Here is a 19,937-nt window from a genome sequence, read left to right as displayed (position 1 = left end):
GAACTTGGAAGGCTAGAACAAAATGAAAGTCAAGAAAAGAAGAACAAAAATATTGCTTTAAAGACCGAATCAAGAGAACAAAGCAAAGATAATGATTCAGATGAAGATGAAAATATTATCCTTCTTGTTAAGAAATTTGGTAAATTTCTTAAAAACGATAGAACATTCAAAAAGAAAAGCTTCAAGAAGAAAGATAATTCTACATCAAATCAAAATTTCACTTGCTTCGAATGTGGAAAACAAGGACATATTAAAGCAGATTGCCCAAACCTTGCTAAGAAGAATGTCAACAAAAAGAAAGACTTCAAGAAGGCATACATAGCTTGGGAAGACAATGAAGTAAGTTCATCTTCAGAAACAGAAAGTGAAGAATGCGCCAATGTTGCATTAATGGCCTCGCATCAATCAGATGATGAAGAGGTTAGTAATATAGACTCTCCTCATTATAATAAGACTAATAATGAATTAATTATAGAATACAATGATGCTCAAAACGCAATAAAGGAATTACTTATTGAATGTAAAAATCTGTGTAAACTAGTATCAACACAAAAGAAACAAATCTCAAGTTTACAAGAAAAAGTTGATATTATGGAGAAAAATTCTGAAAAACTAAAACAGAATTCTGCATGCAATAAATGTGAATCCCTCTCTTTCAAAATTGTTCAATTAAATAGAGTGATTGAACGGTACGAAAAGGGACAATTAGGATTGGAAAATGTTTTAAATATGCAAAGATACTCAAATGACAAAAGTGGTCTTGGATATTCAAAATTTGATAAACCAAATTTGAACAAAACTATTTTTGTTAAAGCAAGTAGTCAATCTAATCAAGAAAAGATTATAGTTATGAAAAAGGATGATCTTTATAATAAGAAAATTATTCAAAATAAATCTCATACATATGCTACTAATAGTAGATTTAATCTTACTTGTTCTTATTGTGGTCTTCATGGTCATACACCTAATACATGTCATATTAGAAACATTAGTGTTCCAAGAGGGGATTACATATGGGTAAAGAAAGGTACTAACCATCAAGGACCCAAAGCACATTGGGTACCTAATAAAGTTTGATTTCAATTTTGTAGGTATGCAAACAAGAGACTTCAAACATGTGGTACTTAGATAGTGGCTGCTCCAAACACATGACGGGTGATATAACAAAATTTTCAGCTTTAACACTTGAGTCAAAGGGACATGTAGTATATGGAGACAACAACAAAGGAAAAATTTTAGGCATTGGAAAAGTCGGTACAACACCATCCCCCTCGATTGAAGATGTCTTATATGTTGAAGGTCTAAAACATAATCTCATAAGCATCAGCCAGCTTTGTGACAAAGGATACACGATAGTTTTTAATAAAGATGAGTGCATCATCCAAAATGAAGCTACAAATGAAACTCAGTTTGTCGGTAAGCGTTTCAAAAACATTTTCATACTCAATTTTGAAGATTTATCCTTAAAAATGAAATGTCTTTTGGTAAGCGACAATAATGATGTTTGGCTATGGCATAAGAGATTTGCTCATATTCATATGGATCATTTAAACAAATTGGTCAAGCATGATCTTGTTGTAGGCTTACCAAAAATAAAATTTATAAAGGATAAATTATGTGACGCTAAAAAGTCATTTCAACCTCTAGAACAATACAATTGATACATATGGAATTGTTTGGTCCCATAAAAACCAAAAAGTCTTGGTGGAAACTCATATGGACTAGTTATTGTTGATGATTACTCAAGTTCACTTGGACCATATTCTTGGCAAATAAAAATGAAGCTTTTAAGGCATTTACAAACTACGCCAAGCTAGTCCAAAACCAACAATCTGCCAAAATTATATCAATTAGAAGTGATCATAGAAAGGAATTTCAAAATACTTCATTTGAAGAATTTTGTGAAGAAAATGGCATTTTTCACAATTTTTCTCCACCAAGAACACCACAACAAAATGGGGTCGTTGAGAGAAAGAATAGATCATTGATAGAGCTTGCTAGAACTATGCTAAGCGACTCAAATCTACCAAAATACTTTTGGGCAGATGCTGTAAACACAACATGCTATGTTTCCAACCGGGTAATTATTAGGCCAATTCTTAAGAAAACTCCATATGAACTTTACAAAGGTAGAAAACCCAATATCTCTCACTTCCACATTTTTGGATGTAAGTGTTTTGTGTTAAATAATGGTAAAGACAACCTTGGAAAATTTGATGAAAAAGCTGATGAAGGTATATTTCTCGGTTACTCTTTATCTAGTAAAGCATTTAGAGTCTTTAATAAAAGAACCTTATTAGTTGAAGAATCAATGCATGTAACCTTTGATGAAACTAACCCCATAAAAGAAGAAAATATTATTTCTTGTGATGATGATGATGTTTTTGAAAGCAATGATCCAAGCAAAGAACTTCAACAAGAAAGTGGAGTCAATATTGAAAGGCAAAGTGATGATCTTCCTAAAGAATGGAGAACCCATAGATATCACCCTATTGACAACATCATAGGTGATATAAATAAAGGAGTCACAACAAGGTTAAAATTGCAAGATGCTTGCTTAAACATGGCGTTTGTTTCTCAAATCGAACCCTCCAAAATTGGTGAAGCACTTAAAGATGATCAATGGATACTTGCCATGCAAGAAGAACTCAATCAATTCGAAAGAAGCCAAGTTTGGGAACTTGTTCCTAATCCTGGAAATAAACACATCATTGGTACAAAATGGGTGTTCAAAAATAAACTAGATGAGAATGGCATAGTTGTTCGCAACAAAGCTAGATTGGTTGCTCAAGGATACAATCAAGAGGAAGGGATAGACTTTGACGAAACATTTGCTCCGGTAGCAAGACTAGAAGCCATACGTCTACTATTAGCATATGCTTGCTCCATGAATTTTGAGTTATATCAAATGGACGTGAAAAGTGCATTTCTCAATGGGTACATAAATGAAGAAGTTTATGTCAAGCAGCCCCCTGGATTTGAAGATTCCAAAAATCCCTCACACGTTTACAAATTGAAAAAGGCTCTTTATGGTCTAAAACAAGCTCCAAGAGCTTGGTATGACAGATTAAGCACCTTTTTATGTGAACGAGGATTTGACAAAGGAGAAGTTGATAAAACGTTATTTGTCAAAAGAGAAAATGGTCACACATTATTGGTTCAAATTTATGTTGATGATATAATATTTGGATCAACCAACAAGGACATATGTGAAGAATTCTCTTCAATAATGCAAGGAGAATTCGAAATGTCCATGATGGGAAAATTAAACTATTTTCTTGGACTTCATATCAAGCAACTTGAGCACGGCATCTTCATCAATCAAGCCAAATATTGTAAAGAATTACTAAAGAAATTTGAAATGGACAATTGCAAAGAAAGTACAACTCCAATGGGCTCCAGAACATATGTTGATAAAGATGCATCAGGAATTTCAATCGACATATCCACATATCGAGGTATGATTGGATCATTATTATATCTAACGGCCAGCCGTCCAGATATCATGTTTAGTGTTTGTCTGTGTGCAAGATTTCAGGCAGATCTGAAAGAATCACATCTAGTAGCTGTTAAAAGAATTATGAAGTATCTAAAAGGAACAACAAATGTAGGCCTATGGTATCCCAAGGGTAGCATATGTAGCCTAGTTGGATACTCTGATTCGGATTATGCGGGATGCAAAACAGACCGTAAAAGCACCAGCGGCACGTGCCATGTCTTAGGAAATGCACTTGTTTCATGGTCTTGTAAAAAGCAAGCTTGCGTTGCACTTAGTATTGCTGAAGCTGAATACATTGCAGCATGAAGCTGTTGTGCCCAGATTCTCTGGCTTAAACAGCAATTACATGACTATGGAGTTGATCTCGGATGCATTCCCTTAAGATGTGATAACACAAGCGCAATAAACATCTCAAAGAATCCAATCATGCACTCTAGAACTAAACACATCGATATCCGACATCATTTTCTACGGGATCATGTACTTAAAGGTAATGTTGAGGTAACATTTGTTGATACACACAATTAATTGGCTGATATATTTACAAAACCATTACCTAAAGACTCATTTTATAAAATCCGAAGAGAACTTGGTATTTTGAGTGAAAATGATCTTTAACCATTGCATGATATACATAGTTTGTCATATCTTTTATGTCTTGTTGATTATTGCTTCTTGATATATGAATTTGTGTATTACATGATGCAAATTTTCATAAAAAACTGAGTTTTTAAGCAAAACTGTGCTTATGTAGTCGAATACAAATGTCTGTATTTGAATACAAACATTCCCAGATTTCCTGCATTCGAATACAAAGGATGTGTAGTCGAATACACGTTCCCAGAAAAATGTGTATTCAAATACAAGAAGGTGTAGTCGAATACACCTTCGCGTTTTTGCCCAGATATAAAAGCTGCTTCACATATTTAGGGTTATTTTCTTTGGTATTCGAATACAGCCCCAGTTTCTCCTCTCTTCTCTCCAAAACTCATCCATCCTCCTTCCACTCACTTACCCATTCACCCAACCTAACAAAATCCATTACTCTTTACTTCCTTCTTGTCATTCCTCTTCAAATCTCTCACAACTCTCACATTTTCTCTAAAACCCATTTTCCCCAAAAATACCCTTTCTGACCATGGATGCCCGCAAACGAGGACCACACACCAAACATGCAGCAGTAGTTCCCTCACGAAAACGAACCAGGAATCCTAACATCACAGATCTAAACCCGGCTTCTACACACACCGGAGGAAATTGATCATTTTCGCACATTCTACTCGGACTAGCGACTTATTATCCCAAAGTATGGTACTTTAGACTCTTTCTCTGACTTTAAATTTCCTGCTTTGCTCAAAGCACAACTTGTTGAAGAGTTTATAGGCTACAAAGGTCCAGTTTATCTAGATTTGGTTAGGGTTTTTTATTGCAATCTCATGCAAGAGGGAAAACTGTTAGTCTCTCGGGTTAAGGGTAAAATCATCCGTTTAAATACCAAAACCATTGGAGAAATTCTGAATATCCCTTTTAATGGTGAAATTTTTTTTACAAACCAATTGTGTGAATGGGGTGATATTTCTAAGTATGATGCGTATGTCTCCCTCTGTCGATTTGATCGACGCACCATGGAACAAAAGAGAGCTCAGGCAGGTTCCAAATATGCCCAGCAATGGTATGGTGTGGGAAATCTTACTGTTGATTATCGACTTCTACACTATTTCCTTAGCTACATTCTGGTTCTGAAGGCTGAAAATTACTCCCAAATTTCGGAGTTTGAATTGCAAATTATGAATTTCATGTTTGAAGGTCGTCAACTTAATTGGGCATTTTTTGTGAAATCTATTATGTTTGGCTCTCGCGAGGCAATTTGCTTACCCTATGCAAAGGAAGTTTCACGGATTTTGGAACACTTTGGTGTGGACTTCTCTGATGAAGTTATGTTTACACCCACCAAAGAAAATATGCTGGATTTAGGTGTCTTGCCTAGCATGCGGATAATATGGAATGAAGAGCTTGAAGCATTTGTGCGTAAAGGTGATCATGGTCAACCATCTGATGATGCACCAGAGGACAATGCTGGACCCTCAAACGCGGCTGCTCAAGGAGATGAAAATGGCGAGGAAACTGCATCTGATGATGATTATATCTCCAATCAAATGATCATGACTCGCCTTGATTCTTTCCAAACCTTCTTCCAAACTCAATTCGACAAGTTGACCACCTCTATCGACACTCGCTTCACCAATATTGAAACTACTATTGCTCGCAATCATGAAGCACTATCTCAAGACATTAGTAATTTATCAGACAAACTTGATCATTTCCACATTCCGACAGATTTTGATTAAGTCCTTTAGTTATGTACTAAGTTAACTTTTTGCATTAGGTATTACTGTGATCTTTGTTTTATGAACTCCTTTGTCTTTTTAATTATGGTGTATTCTGTATTGCTCTTTTCGGGACATGTTATGTATTAACTTTTATGATATTCTGACTTAATTTCCATTTATGTTATTCTCCTTGTTACCTTATATGCCGTTTGTGTATGATAATACTCGGAACTTGTATGTCTCTTTTTCTTTTTTTTCTTCTTTTTGATCATGTCAAAAGCGGGAGAAAATTTGGTACTGTTGATGCATTTCAAACCTTGTAGGTACTCAAAAACAATTTTTTTCAAATCATCACATACAACGGGGGAGTATGAACCTATTACGGGGGAGCAATGATTTCAATTTTTTTATAAGTACTTGCATTAGATTTTCATATCATTCTAAAAGTTCTCAAGTACTTGAATTGCTATTGAGTTGTTTATCAATATACCACATCTTAGACTCATTCAAACCTTATTGTATCATTTGTACAAGATAGCTTAATCTAAGATAGTGGTGTGCTATCTTAGAAGTATTGTTAGAAGTTTTGTAGCAAGAATCCCAGGGTGGGAGTTGTACATTTTCTGACAAGTATTGGATTAATCTCTTGTGGTGTGCAAGAGGACTGGACGTACCCTTGGTTATAAGGGGAACCAGGATAAATCTTAAAGTGTTCATTTACTTACTGCAATTTTTATTAAGCTTTGTTCTTAAACTCAGAAAATCCAATTACCATATCACTAAAAACAAGAAACTTTACTAACACCTATAAAGAATAATACATAATTTACATAACTAAACAAATAATAACTAAAAACATAGAGTAGATAAAATAAGGAACATCCAAACTGACGTTGAATACATCACCTAGTTGAACTTTGTTAAGAACATTACAAAGAATGATTCCACTCCACAAACAAAGCCTAAACTCTTCCTTAGAAGTCTCTACGGGTAAATATTTAGCTGCAACAACTCCAACCATTTTTTCTCAACCACCATGCTGCTTCATATCTTCTAAATGTTGCATTTTATATAATTTATTTTTCAGTCTCAAAATAGCTGATACAAAATCCAAATATCTTTTTAATATAATATTGACAAATATCAACCTTCATTAAAATCAATATCATATAGAAAAGGATGATAATTTGAGACATTAATGAAAAAAAACTGAAAACTGATTGTTCCCAGGAAATTACCAGCTTATTCCACCTTTCTAGATTCCAAATCAAGATCTTTGAGGCGAGTACCGTGTTGTTGAAGCACATCTTCAACCACAGAAGCAACTGAAAACGACAATGTTACCAATTCAAGAAAGAAGCATATTGATTCTATAATCTATATCTTTTCCCATTTTCTCTGTACAAACTGGTACTCCAACTCCACTAACACAAATACCTCTTTCTATCTCTATCTATCCGCTTTACAGTATACAATACTCCCCACTATTCTTCCTTGCTTTGGTTCTCTCCTTACGTCATGCTTCGATTCCAAACCTCATTATCAATCTAACCTTTCAGATCCTATAGGGTCTGAACAGAGACATCACTCCACATCTTATATTTATGAACTCTTGTGCTTATAAATAGGCCAACATCGATAAAGGTGGCCCCATCACTATTTGATTCCTTAGAAAAGGCATGTGACCTGTCTGCCGCATTGGGGGTGTAGTTCTCTCAAATAATCAATAATCTATGTTAGGATAACTGTAGCCTGCCATGATCATAAACCCCCCATCATCATCTGTAAGCCCTCCTTCAAATACAAGATTCCCAATATGTTCCTCCATGAACACAAACTTGAGCTGCAAGGACTCTTAAAGCATTAGCTTCTCCTTGCTTGAATAGACAACAAACAGTTTCAACTATCATTTAGGGAGCCCGAAAACTGGCGACCGTGCATAGTTCAATTAGAAAGAAATATAAATTTTTTTATAGTGTATCATCCTCCAACTTTTAAACAACAGGTATTCATGAGAAACAACAGTGTTTTCCCTAAGAATAAGAGAACCTAGTCTACCACCCAAAACTGAATTCCCAACCAAACAACTCCCTCTAGCTTCCAGGACAAAACACTCCCTCTTGTTTATATCAACTATTTTATCACGCGTATTGTAACAAGGCCTTTCAACTTGATTCCTTGGCCCATCTTGATGTAATCTGCCTTAGAACAATAAGTAGGTGAATTGGAGAATTGGTTACAATATGCTTATGTGGAAAATCCGTTAGAAGAGACATTAATGAGCCAAACCCAATACCTAACATAATCTCTCCTAATTAAGGCCTGATCCTAATTCCTAACATACCTACAAACCAAATAGGGTGGAATTCAAACTTTACTTCTTAATTTGTCCAAAACTTATTCTTTAGAAATGTAACATCGCTACCAAAATAGCGATGCCATATTCAAAACGAAATTTTTCTCGTCTTTAATGTTCACGGCAAGGATAGAGATATCTTAAATTAATTTAATCAAAGGTAGGTACTCGTGTGTAAGAATAATTGAGCGATTTATATATATGTTGCGCAAGACTTGAACAAGTGAGCTCCAGCTCCACTGAAAAGGAAGCAATTAACAAATCATGTATTAGCTAACAGGAAAGCCAAGCCAACCAATGTCTAAATCCAAAATAATTACAAGAACATTGTAATTTAACAAAATCATAGTGGCACACAACAAAGTCGGTGCAATCCAAATATGGACGCAATAATGATCTAAAAGTTGTGATGCCTGAAAGTTTAAAAACTCTTTAGACCGATTATGTATATCAATTAATATCAAGGATTACAACACAACGGAGATAATCCGAAATTACCTAACTACCGACTGGCCTATCAAGCAAATCTCTAAAAGTAACTACAAAATCACTTAAAAGTAGTAAAATAGCATAGCTTTAAAAATCATCCCAAATTCCAACATCAAAGTTTTAAATTAATGTCTTTGTAACTGCCACCACAATCGAGGCCAAGTGCATGTTTAAATTGACAGTAAATTTTAAAAGTGACGGTAACACCACATTGTAATTTAACAAAATCATAGTGGCACACAACAAAGTCGGTGCAATCCAAATATGGACGCAATAATGATCTAAAAGTTGTGATGCCTGAAAGTTTAAAAACTCTTTAGACCGATTATGTATATCAATTAATATCAAGGATTACAACACAACGGAGACACTGCGAAATTACCTAACTACCGACTGGCCTATCAAGCAAATTTAAGCTCCACTGAATATCTATTTACCAATTTTATGCTATTTTACTTTTTTCCCAATTCCTTATTGTGTACTTAAGAGAAAATAAATTAAAAATCAGTTAGAAAGTGAGAACAAAAGAAGAGGGTCAAATAATTATTGAACTGAAATTAAAGCATTGTAAATTGAAATTTTAGATTAGCACTCATATCAGCTCAAAATTAGAACAAATTGTAAACCCACAACTTCATTTAGTAAATCGCGAATGAATGACACTTAACAAGCAAGAGTACCAAAATAAAAATTGAAATCACAAAATAAAATGATTTGGATAGAGAATAGAACTTACTTGCTATTGCAAACCGTGAGAAACGAGAGAGATGAAACCTCATTCAACAAATCGCAAAGTAATGACACTTAACAAGTAAGATTACCAAAATAAAAATTGAAATCGCAAACTAAAATGATTCGGAAAGAGAATACAACTTACTTGCTACTGCAAATCGCGAAGTGAAACGAGAGAGATGAAACCTCATTCAACAAATCGCAAAGTAATGACACTTAACAAGTAAGATTACCAAAATAAAAATTGAAATCGCAAACTAAAATGATTCGGAAAGAGAATACAACTTACTTGCTACTGCAAATCGCGAAGTGAAACGAGAGAGATGAATTTAGGGTTGTTTAAAATAAAATTTACGGTTTTTGGGGATTAGGGTTTGTTAAGACAGTAGAGAGAAAAGAGTTTTAGAAATGCAAAGAAAAAGAAAAGGTTTCTAAGTGTTTTTCGAAGGCGATGTGTAGTTGCATTTTCATTGTACAAGACCAAACGGGCAAAACCTACATTTTTTATGCATTTATTTTTTTTATTTATAAAAGAGTATAATAATTTTAAAAACAGTGACACTCTAATTGTAGCTAAAAGTAGCATTAGTGACAGATAAAAAATCATCACAAAATCTGAGTGGCAGAATAGATTTTGTTTTTTTGTAGTGATCATGCAAGAAATAGATTAACACATAAATAAGATTTAGATCAATATAGTTTAGGGTACGAGCAAGGTCAAAGATGAAAGAACATTTGCATAAAGAATTATCAGAGGTTGTGTGATTGAATTAATATCTATGTTTCATCATACAAAAAATATAATTAAGAGAAAACATAAAAAACCAAGAGGTTGAATGATTGAATGATTAATACCTATGTTTCATCAAACAATAATCCTAATCTCAATTATCCTATATATCTACCATTAAATTGTAGTTGGTCTGAATTGATTGATTAAAGCATGCAAAGGTATGTCATCCTGTAAATAAAATAATAAAATAATTTAATTGAAATAAACAACAACCACCTTAGGAGAGAGCTTAATTATTCATTGACTTGTCGAAAGTAATAGAAGTGTTCATCAATCAAGGGAAAATAAACAAAACCCTCAAAGAGTTTGATTTTTTGCACTAAAATTTGAGATGTTTTACTCTAACTCCAAGCACTTTGCAGTTTCCAAAGTGTTTGTCATTTTTTCTCTCTCTAGTTGCACAAAATTCCATAAGTGTACGGACTTGCCAAGTAGTAATACATATTATTATCTTATCCATAGTGATTAATTTAACAACTATCAAACTATTCAAGATTTTATATTATTTAGACTAATTAAAATTATTGTTGATTCACGATAATGAAATCGCAACGATAACATAAAAATTATAATGAGAATTTTAAATTAATGCAAAATAAACATAGGGTCATAGTTTTACTTGTAATATCGATACCTCAAGTTCTAGTTTTATACGAATTCTTATATATTTTCTCAATTATCAATTTCTCTTTAAAACTATTAACAAAGATCCGTCATTCAATGTTATTAATAGTTGAGAGTTAGAAGGAATGTCAAGCAGAGATCAATGTCAAACAAAATTTAAATCAATACAGTTTAGTATACAAGCAAGGTTAAGTATGTAAAGACATTTGCAGATCCTATAACACCCTAAATTTTATAATAAACTATTTGATTAATTAAATAGGATTTTAAATAATTAATTTGATGTTAAAATTATTATAAAATATATATTAATAAATTTTGTGATTAACTTTCGTTATATGGATGTTTTCTATGATGTGCTAGTTTGATATACATTATATTAAATGAGCGATATAAATAATAAAATTTATTTTATTATATTATATATTTTTTTAAAAGCAATAGTATTTTAGTCCAATATTTTGAAGAATAAGCATTTATGTGATTTTACGTGTATATTCGCGCACCCAATTAATATAACATTCTTTTATGCGTTTGACTAATATTAAATGTGTACTTAATTATATTTATTTAATTCAAAATATATTTTATTTTAATTATTTATTTTATAAATTATTATCTTGAGATAGTGATAATATTGTGTTTGATTTTCTTTATTTTTATATATTTATTATGATATTGTGATTATATATATATATATATATATATATATATAGTATGATTTAGTAATTAATATAAAGTGTTGATTTTATATTTATTTATTTTATAATTTTGACTATTCTCTAATGATATATTATTATAACGTGAGTATTTTGAAAAATAAGTATAATTATAGTGATTAATTTGAATATGAGAGTTTGAGTTGGAAAGGTTAATTAATATGTATTTTTTTAAAAGGTTAATTATTTTAATTTCTCTAATTTATCAAGTATTATTTTTGAAATATTAGTAATTAAATTTTGTTAAGAAAAATAACTTTGGAAATTTTTGGTTTTATTAAAAAAAAAAGATTAAATGTGTTTCATGGGATAAGCCAAGTAAAACCTAATTAAAGAATAAAACCAAACCAAAAAATAGAGGAAGAGAAAGATACGACACGACAGCTGCTGCTCCCAAGGGGAATTGGAACAAAATTAGAAGAAAATTGACACCGGTGATCGACAACTGTTCCAGAAAAGTTTCTCTGTTTTTGTCCAAATTCAGTATGTTATTTTACTCAATTAACTAGTCAATTAAACACGATTTTCCATATATTTAACAACCCCAATTTCTCTATAAAATATTTTATTTCTCCGTTTGTAGAATTCGTTATTTTGCATCGTTCTCCTTCACCGTATGTCCGATTTGAGTGAAACCAACGCCAAAACGTCAGTGTGAAAAGTGGCTATATTATCCACTGATTTGTTTTCTGATTCATGGTGATTTTCCTCGACCGAATTTCGAATTTAGTTTTTAGAGTATCTTCTCATAATTTACTTTTAATGTTTACCCATAAATTGTCGAGTTAGATCAATTGATGGACAAAAAGTCAATGAACAAATGTTGTTTGCTCGTGGAATCCTATTCGTGTGTGAAAGCGTCGAAATAAGGTAAGGGGTGAGAGAGCATTTGAATTAATGAGTATAATATATTGTGAGCTGAACGGGAAAACCGTATTTCCCAACGATTCATCCGGGGCTCGCTACGTACGGCAATATCCCTTTGAGTGATAAATTGATTAATGTAAAAATATGATAATTGTGAGATTAAAATATGGAATAGAAATATTTATAACGTGTTAATTGATTTAACTCCGTTGAATGTGTGGTATTTGATTTATTTTTATTAAATGTGAGATATTTGCTATTATTGTGATATTGGATGTCGCATGAATTTTATGTATATGTTTGATTAGACGTGTCTATGTGATGTGATAATAAAAAGTAAATTCATTTTGATAAGTTAATGTAATTATGATGATGTATAATTAATAATAATGATGTTATAAATTTGTGATAAGTGTATGTGATGATGTATGGTTAATGATAGTGATGCTATAAATTTGTGATGAGTTAGTGTGATTGAGAATAGTCACAATGACAAATGATATAAATTGTAAGTAAAGTTAACATTATCCTTTTTTTTTTATCATTGCCATGGAATTGAGATTTTGCAATTTAATACAAAAGTTTAGGAATTGATAAAATTATACAGTAATATAAAAGTTTATTAGTTTGATATATATATATATATATTTTTATTATTATTACATTAATTTTTATTATCTAAAATTTTATTTTAAAGAAATTCAACAAATATATGTTAACAGGGAGCTCCTAATATGATCTCCAATTTATAGGGTCCACCTGTGTTACTCAATCGTTACCAACTATAATAGTTTTTTCTTTCTTTCTTTTTTTAGAATTTAAGAAAAAAATCGGTTATTTTAACTAGGAGGTATTATTAACATTATGCCTTTATATTTAATCCAAAAATCCTAAAAATAAAATAAAAAAATGTTAAAAAAGAAGAAAAAAAATTAAAAACACCAAGCTGAATTTCCCTCCTCACCTTCGGTTGAATTCAGATATTTTTTAATAATTTATCTTTAACCAAAGTTTATTAATTATTTGAGCTATTATTTGATTAAGTGTCCATTCTCTTTTATACATTGAACATTGATATAATTAAAACAAACACCTATTTTATTTTTTTTTAAATTGTAATAAATAAATAAATTCCCGGTAAGAGTTTAGGAGACAAATGTCAAATCTCATCTCAGAAAGTTGTAAAATGACGAATATTTACACTTTGATTAATAATAATTTATCCCTTCTCTTTTTATTTAAATAAATAAAATTATAACAACTAAATTATAAAGGATAAAAAGGGATTTTTTTGTTAAAATAATAAAAGTAAAATTAATTAAAAATAATGATAAATTACAAATTAAAAAGCTAGTTGAGGTAACATATTAAAAAAATGCTTTAAGTTAGTAAAATAATTATAAACTTATAATGATTAACAAATAAATATTTTTTTAATATGATTTAATAAGTTAACTTATTTGTCAGCAGACTCTTAACTTTTATACTTCGGAAATTTCTAAGAACAGACTTATAGTATTTAAAACAAGAGTTGAGATTATAAAGATGGTCCAAATTTTTTACCCCTTAAAAATTTGAAACATAATTTATTCACATTTAAAAAAGAAACAAAATGTAAAATTTTAGCATTAGTCTTAATGTAAGCTAAACAAACCTTAAATCTTAATAAAAACAAAGCGGAGAAGTGTAGGTTTTAATGTTCTGAATTTTTTAAATTAGAAAGTTTCGTTAGTGTTAGTCTTAGTGTAGCTTAAGTAAACGCTGACTCTAAAATAAAAATAAAATAAAATAAAAAATTAGAGACGAAATTTAATTTTAAAGTTTTCACTTTTTAAAACACTAGAATACCAGATTTTTGTAACATTTTAAAAAGTTTGAATTTTTTTTCCACATTTATATAAATGGGGTTAAAAAATTTGAATTTTTTTTCCATATTTATAAAAATGGGGCAGCAGACATATAATTTTGGTTGGTTTTTGGGTATATAATTTTTTTTGAAATCTCCAATTTTAAGTAAATAGAGTCTTAATATCTGAAGTTCACATAATAGATAAATAGAATTTAACAAAAGAAATTATTTTAATTTTAAAACTCAAATTTTCATGAATAATTTATTATGAATTGAAATTAAATGCAACAGAACTAAAAAAATATAAAGAAATTAAATGCAACAGAACTAAAAAAAATTAAATGCATGCGAAAAAGATTTAGTAGTCAACGGTAAAAAAAAAGATTTGATTTTTTCGGTTTTGAAGATTTGATTTGATTATTAACCTTATAAAAACAGAGCCAACACACTCCAAACATATAGTGAATTGAATTGAACATTGTTATTCTTGTTCCATTTTCTTTTGTTTGTTCTCCATACACATAACACAATGAGTTCTTTATCGGTAATGAATTTGGAGAATACTAAACAACCTCGTAAGCGACTTATAATCAAGTTTTCTTCTCAAAAGAATCATTCTCAAGGAGATATTAAGATGGAACATTCCAAGCCAATTGTTACATGTTTCTGGCTTGACGCTAAAGATTCAACAGCTATTATGTCTCAACAAAACAACAACACAACAACCGATTCTGTCAAAGATTCAAAACCCATCTTGTCTAAAGAAGTTGGTGTGCAAGTAATGAAGGATTCTTGTTCCAAGAAGATTATCAATGAAACAAGAAACCCAAGAACCGAAAATTGTTGCTTGAAGACTGATGGCGGTGAGATCATGAATGAAAAGAGAAAGAAGCCGATGCAACATTACAAGAAGATGCAATGTTGGGTGATTTTGAAGAGGATTTTGATTGGAAGAGATAGCTGGCCTCTAAAAGACCCTATTGATCTCAAGTTCTTGAAGGCTTTTCATGACAAGGATAATTTAGAGAACAAGTCTAAATTGAAGACTATGGGTTTGAAGAATATTGAATCTAAATTGCAATTCTATTCAACACCCGATGAATTTGCTACTGACATCAGATTTGTATTCTCTCAAAGAATGTTATTATATCCTCCTAGAAATGAGGTTCATAAAATTGCGTTAAAGTTTAGTGAATATTTTGAAAACAAATGGAAGTCTCTCAAAAAAGATTGGGACCTTGAGGAAAGAAAAATAAACAAGAGAAAAAGGGATGAACATGCTCATGAGATGAAAGACTTCTTCCAAACCAAAAGGTCAAGATAAGATATGCAAGACAACAACCCGTTTCTTTTGCATGTTGCCATCGTCACTTTAGTATTAACACTGCTATGTATATACTAGATATTTTGTCAATTTTCACAACATATTGTTATTGTTCTTATTCTTGTATTTGTGTCCAATTGGCAATACAAAACATATTGTTCTTATTCTTGTATTTCTGTCTAATTGGCAATACAAAACATGATTTTGCTACTTTTCTCTCTTTATTACATGTGTGTTTAAAGTTTAATATCAATTACAATTGTGTTTAATGTTAAATCTTATTTTTTTTTTAAACTTTTCGTTAGAATGATCTAACTTTGTTACAAAATTTAAAATAGTTAGAAGTAACTTAAATTCAATTTTTTTTTCTAAGTATGTTGACTATCGATAACCTGTTGCTTATTTTTTAAAGATAATATTGATGGTTTAAAAATAACATAATTAATGAAATAAATAACATTTTTCATTTATTTATTTTATATTTTATATTAAATTTATTTGTTATACATTGTCTTAGTAAAAAATAATTTCGTGCAGAGCCAATTTAGAAAATTTTACATTATCATCACATCACAATATTTATAGACATGATTTTAGAGCTAGTTATGAAAAAAATCAAACACATCTAATAAATGTGATTGACAGATAACGTAACAACTTTGTACACTAAATATGTATATAATTAAATCCTAGATTCTCGTTATTTTTTGTTGAAATTATTAAAAATAAATATTTTTTTATGGGAATATTATTTTGATATTGAAACATAATTTAAGAACCAATTCAAATGCAGTAATCTTTTCAGAGAAACATTCACTAATTTAAAGACTAAGTCAAATACAAGCGAGCTTCTTTACATAACATTATCTAGTTGAAGAGTTTTACTATTTTTTTTTTCTTTCTTACATTAACAATTATTTTTACAAATAAAATGGTTATTGCCAGCTTTTATAGTTTAAGAAAGATCATTTCATACCAAAAAATATCATTTCATTGTTTATAACCATTATAAAAAAAATTTATATTCGATCGTAATAAATATTCAACATTTGACAATTATGAGCAATAAAAAATCTAAAAAAAAAATATATTTTATTGACATTAATAGAAAATACTCAATTATTTCAATATTTAAACGATAAAATATAATTTTTTTTTAAAAATTCATTTTATTTAAAAACCAAATGTACCCACCCGTACATGTCAAATTGACAATCGGATCTACTGTCAACTTAAAAGAGGCGTTTAACTATGCCTTTGGAACTATCACTAAATGTTTTCGATTTGTATCTAGAATAATGACTGTCACTAAAAACTAAATAAATATAAATAAATATAAATAAAGAATTGATATATTTCTACGGTATTGTCTTTCACTAAAAACTAGATAAATATAAATAAAAAACCTATCTATTTCTATGGTATTATCTGTCACTAAAAACTAAATAAATATAATAAAGAATTGATCTATTCCTACAATATTTGAGGCGTGATTGTGAAAAATAAAAGAACAATAATATCCTCGATATTTTATCTAACTACAAAAAAATATATCTCACCCTTAAACTTTTTTCTAGTTAGAGGCCCCACATGAGTTCCTCCACTCGTTTTTCAAGTTTATCATTCCCTTCTTTATGTGCGTCAATTTTTCTTACAGCCTAAAGCAAATGGAAACAGATATCAACTGAGAGTAGAGAGAAACACAAAAATCATAAATAAATAAAAAATGAGACTGCTTAAATATTAATTGATGAGTCATATAGAAGCAACTTAATTTTTATATATGAGGTTCCTAAGTTTGGAACTTTCTATTTTCAGGTTCCTAAGTTCTTTTCTGGCTACACACCATCTCTATCGGCATTGTGTTAGAATTGAACCTTTCTTCAGCCTCTTATAATATGAGGAAGACTTGTAGCATTGCTAGCGAGCTTGAAATTTTTGAGAGAGAATTTAAACATTGAATGCATATGTCCTTAACAAATGGTCATAATCCTACAAGAGTCAACTATAACCTAAATTGTGATGAAGCTTTAGTCCGTTTCCTAAAATTGAACTCTTTATGGGCAGCGATTGCCCTCAAAGCTGTTTGAAAAAAGTTAAAGAAGAAACTGTTGACCACAGTAACGATCATTAACATTTTAAGAAACTATGAATTGTGGCTTCCTTCCTATGTTTCTGCAATAAAACTTCCCTACTGGACAAGCTATAGACATTGAACTTCATTGATTCAAACATCTATTTAATACTATTTATTATTGAGTAGATTCAATCTGAAAATTTTCATAAAATTTAAAAAATATTTGATACTACAATATGATAGCATACATAGCAGGTTCATCAGTGCCATCAGGGCAATCACAGAAATTATCGTTAAGACGGTCAATGGAGAAGGCTTTTGATCCATCCTTACATTTGATGAGGTGAGAGGTATAATATTAATACAGTGGGTAGAACTAGGGAAGTAAACAAATAAATATTAATAAGAGATGGGGGTATACAATGTGCAGGGTAAATGAATATGCAATTGCAAGCAATGGACCAATTTTAGGGACTTACATATAGAAAATACGTCAAACATACCTTAAGTTAAATGCAATACTTAATTCATAAATTCTAATAATCTTGAAATTCTAACAGTATTAAACATATGATCCTTTACATACTTGTTCCATATCAAATTCTTCAAATGTAGGAATTCTAATTTCCTGAACAGCCACCAGAAAGTTTCTAACGTTTTCAAAATACTGAAATGCTGATAATGACTCTCCAACCTATAAAGAATAATACATAATTTACATAACTAAACAAATAATAACCAAAAACATAGAGTAAATAAAATAAGGAACATCCAAACTGACATTGAATACATCACCTAGTTGAACTTTGTTAAGAACATTACAAAGAATGATCCCACTCCTCAAACAAAGCCTAAACTCTTCCTTATAAGTCTCTACGGGTAAATGTTTAGCTGCAACAACTCCAACCATTTTTCTCAACCACCATGCTGCTTCATATCTTCTAAATGTTTCATTTTATAGAATTTATTTTTCAGTCTCAAAATAGCTGATACAAATTCCAAATATCTTTTTAATATAATATTGACAAATATCAACCTTCATTAAAATCAATATCATATAGAAAAGGATGATAATTTGAGACATTAATGAAAAAAAACTGAAAACTGATTATTCCTAGGAAATTACCAGCTTATTCCACTTTTCTAGATTCCAAATCAAGATATTTGAGGCGAGTACCGTGTTGTTGAAGCACATCTTCAACCACAGAAGCAACTGAAAACGACAATGTTACCAATTCAAGAAAGAAGCATATTGATTCTATAATCTATAACATTTCCCATTTTCTCTGTACAAACTGGTACTCCAACTCCACTAACACAACTACCTCTTTCTATCTCTATCTATCTGCTTTACAGTATACAATACTCCCCATTACTCTTCCTTGCTTTGGTTCTCTCCTTACGTCATGCTTCGACTCCAAACCTCATTAGCAATCTAACCTTTCAGATCCTATGGAGTCTGAACAGAGACATCACTCCACATCTTATATTTATGAACTCTTGTGCTGATAAATAGGCCAACATCGATAAAGGTGGCCCCATCACTATTTGATTCCTTAGAAAAGGCATGCGACCTGTCTGCCGCATTGGGGGTGTAGTTCTCTCAAATAATCAATAATCTATGTTAGGATAACTGTAGCCTGCCATGATCATAAACCCCCCATCATCATCTGTAAGCCCTCCTTCAAATACAAGATTCCCAATATGTTCCTCCATGAACACAAACTTGAGCTGCAAGGACTCTTAAAGCATTAGCTTCTCCTTGCTTGAATAGACAACAAACAGTTTCAACTATAATTTAGGGAGCCCGAAAACTGGCGACCGTGCATAGTTCAATTAGAAAGAAATATAAATTTTTTTATAGTATATCATCCTCCAACCTTTAAACAACAGGTATTCATGAGAAACAACAGTGTTTTCCCTAAGAATAAGAGAGCCTAGTCTACCACCCAAAACTGAATTCCCAACCAAACAACTCCCTCTTATTTATAACAACTATTCTATCATGCGTATTGTAACAAGGCCTTTCAACTTGATTCCTTGGCCCATCTTGATGTAATCTGCCTTAGAACAATAAGTAGGTGAATTGGAGAATTGGTTACAATATGCTTATGTGGAAAATCCGTTAGAAGAGACATTAATGAGCCAAACCCAATACCTAACATAATCTCTCCTAATTAAGGCCTGATCCTAATTCCTAACATACCCACAAACCAAATAGGGTGGAATTCAAACTTTACTTCTTAATTTGTCCAAAACTTATTCTTTAGAAATGTAA

The 19,937-nt window shown here is 30.8% G+C and overlaps 2 protein-coding genes and 1 long non-coding RNA gene across 5 annotated transcripts in view; 1 reads left to right on the top strand and 2 right to left on the bottom strand.

Annotated features, from left to right (window-relative positions):
* Nucleotides 1-6,275: 6,275 nt before the first annotated feature.
* The window catches only part of LOC113784629 (uncharacterized), a 15,081-nt gene continuing 1,419 nt past the window's right edge, over nt 6,276-19,937 (bottom strand). The window contains exons 2-3 of the long non-coding RNA XR_003470711.2: nt 7,068-8,424; nt 6,276-6,927 (exon numbers count right to left, since the gene is read on the bottom strand). This is a non-coding gene — a long non-coding RNA (uncharacterized lncRNA). The remainder of the gene's footprint in view (nt 6,928-7,067; nt 8,425-19,937) is intronic.
* On the top strand, nt 14,785-15,792 carry LOC101498923 (uncharacterized). Its single transcript, XM_004515441.4, has one exon. It carries the CDS (start codon nt 14,788-14,790, stop codon nt 15,580-15,582), a length of 795 nt encoding a protein of 264 aa, XP_004515498.2. The 5' UTR covers nt 14,785-14,787; the 3' UTR covers nt 15,583-15,792.
* Nucleotides 16,904-19,931, bottom strand: LOC101497509 (kinesin-like protein KIN-14I). Of its 3 annotated transcripts, none has more exons than XR_001142951.3 (4): nt 18,786-19,931; nt 18,455-18,645; nt 18,246-18,353; nt 16,904-17,240 (listed from the first exon to the last, which is right to left on the bottom strand). XR_001142951.3 is itself a non-coding variant. In XM_004515437.4 (4 exons), the coding sequence occupies exons 2-4, from the start codon at nt 18,567-18,569 to the stop codon at nt 17,160-17,162; spliced, it is 318 nt and encodes a 105-aa protein (XP_004515494.1). In that variant the 5' UTR covers nt 18,570-18,645; nt 18,786-19,931; the 3' UTR covers nt 16,904-17,159. The 3 variants fall into 3 exon arrangements, 1 of the variants encoding a protein (XP_004515494.1); XM_004515437.4 differs by having other exon boundaries at nt 18,441-18,645; XR_001142950.3 differs by lacking the exon at nt 16,904-17,240 and having other exon boundaries at nt 18,031-18,353.

The sequence above is a fragment of the Cicer arietinum genome, chromosome 3 (assembly GCF_000331145.2).
Source record: "Cicer arietinum cultivar CDC Frontier isolate Library 1 chromosome 3, Cicar.CDCFrontier_v2.0, whole genome shotgun sequence".
In the NCBI taxonomy this organism is placed as follows: domain Eukaryota; kingdom Viridiplantae; phylum Streptophyta; class Magnoliopsida; order Fabales; family Fabaceae; genus Cicer; species Cicer arietinum.
This window is presented reverse-complemented; position numbering and strand designations above follow the sequence as displayed.

Bases quoted from the DNA above. Each gene is read 5' to 3' on its own strand.
- LOC101498923 (XM_004515441.4), top strand. From the start codon at position 14,788: ATGAGTTCTTTATCGGTAATGAATTTGGAGAATACTAAACAACCTCGT.
- LOC101497509 (XM_004515437.4), bottom strand. From the start codon at position 18,569: ATGGTTGGAGTTGTTGCAGCTAAACATTTACCCGTAGAGACTTATAAG. The intron at 18,354-18,440 runs GTCAGTTTGGAT...TATTCTTTATAG, and splicing joins AACTAGGTGATGTATTCAAT to GTTGGAGAGTCATTATCAGC. The intron at 17,241-18,245 runs GTATGTAAAGGA...CATTTGCTTTAG, and splicing joins AAGAATTTGATATGGAACAA to GCTGTAAGAAAAATTGACGC.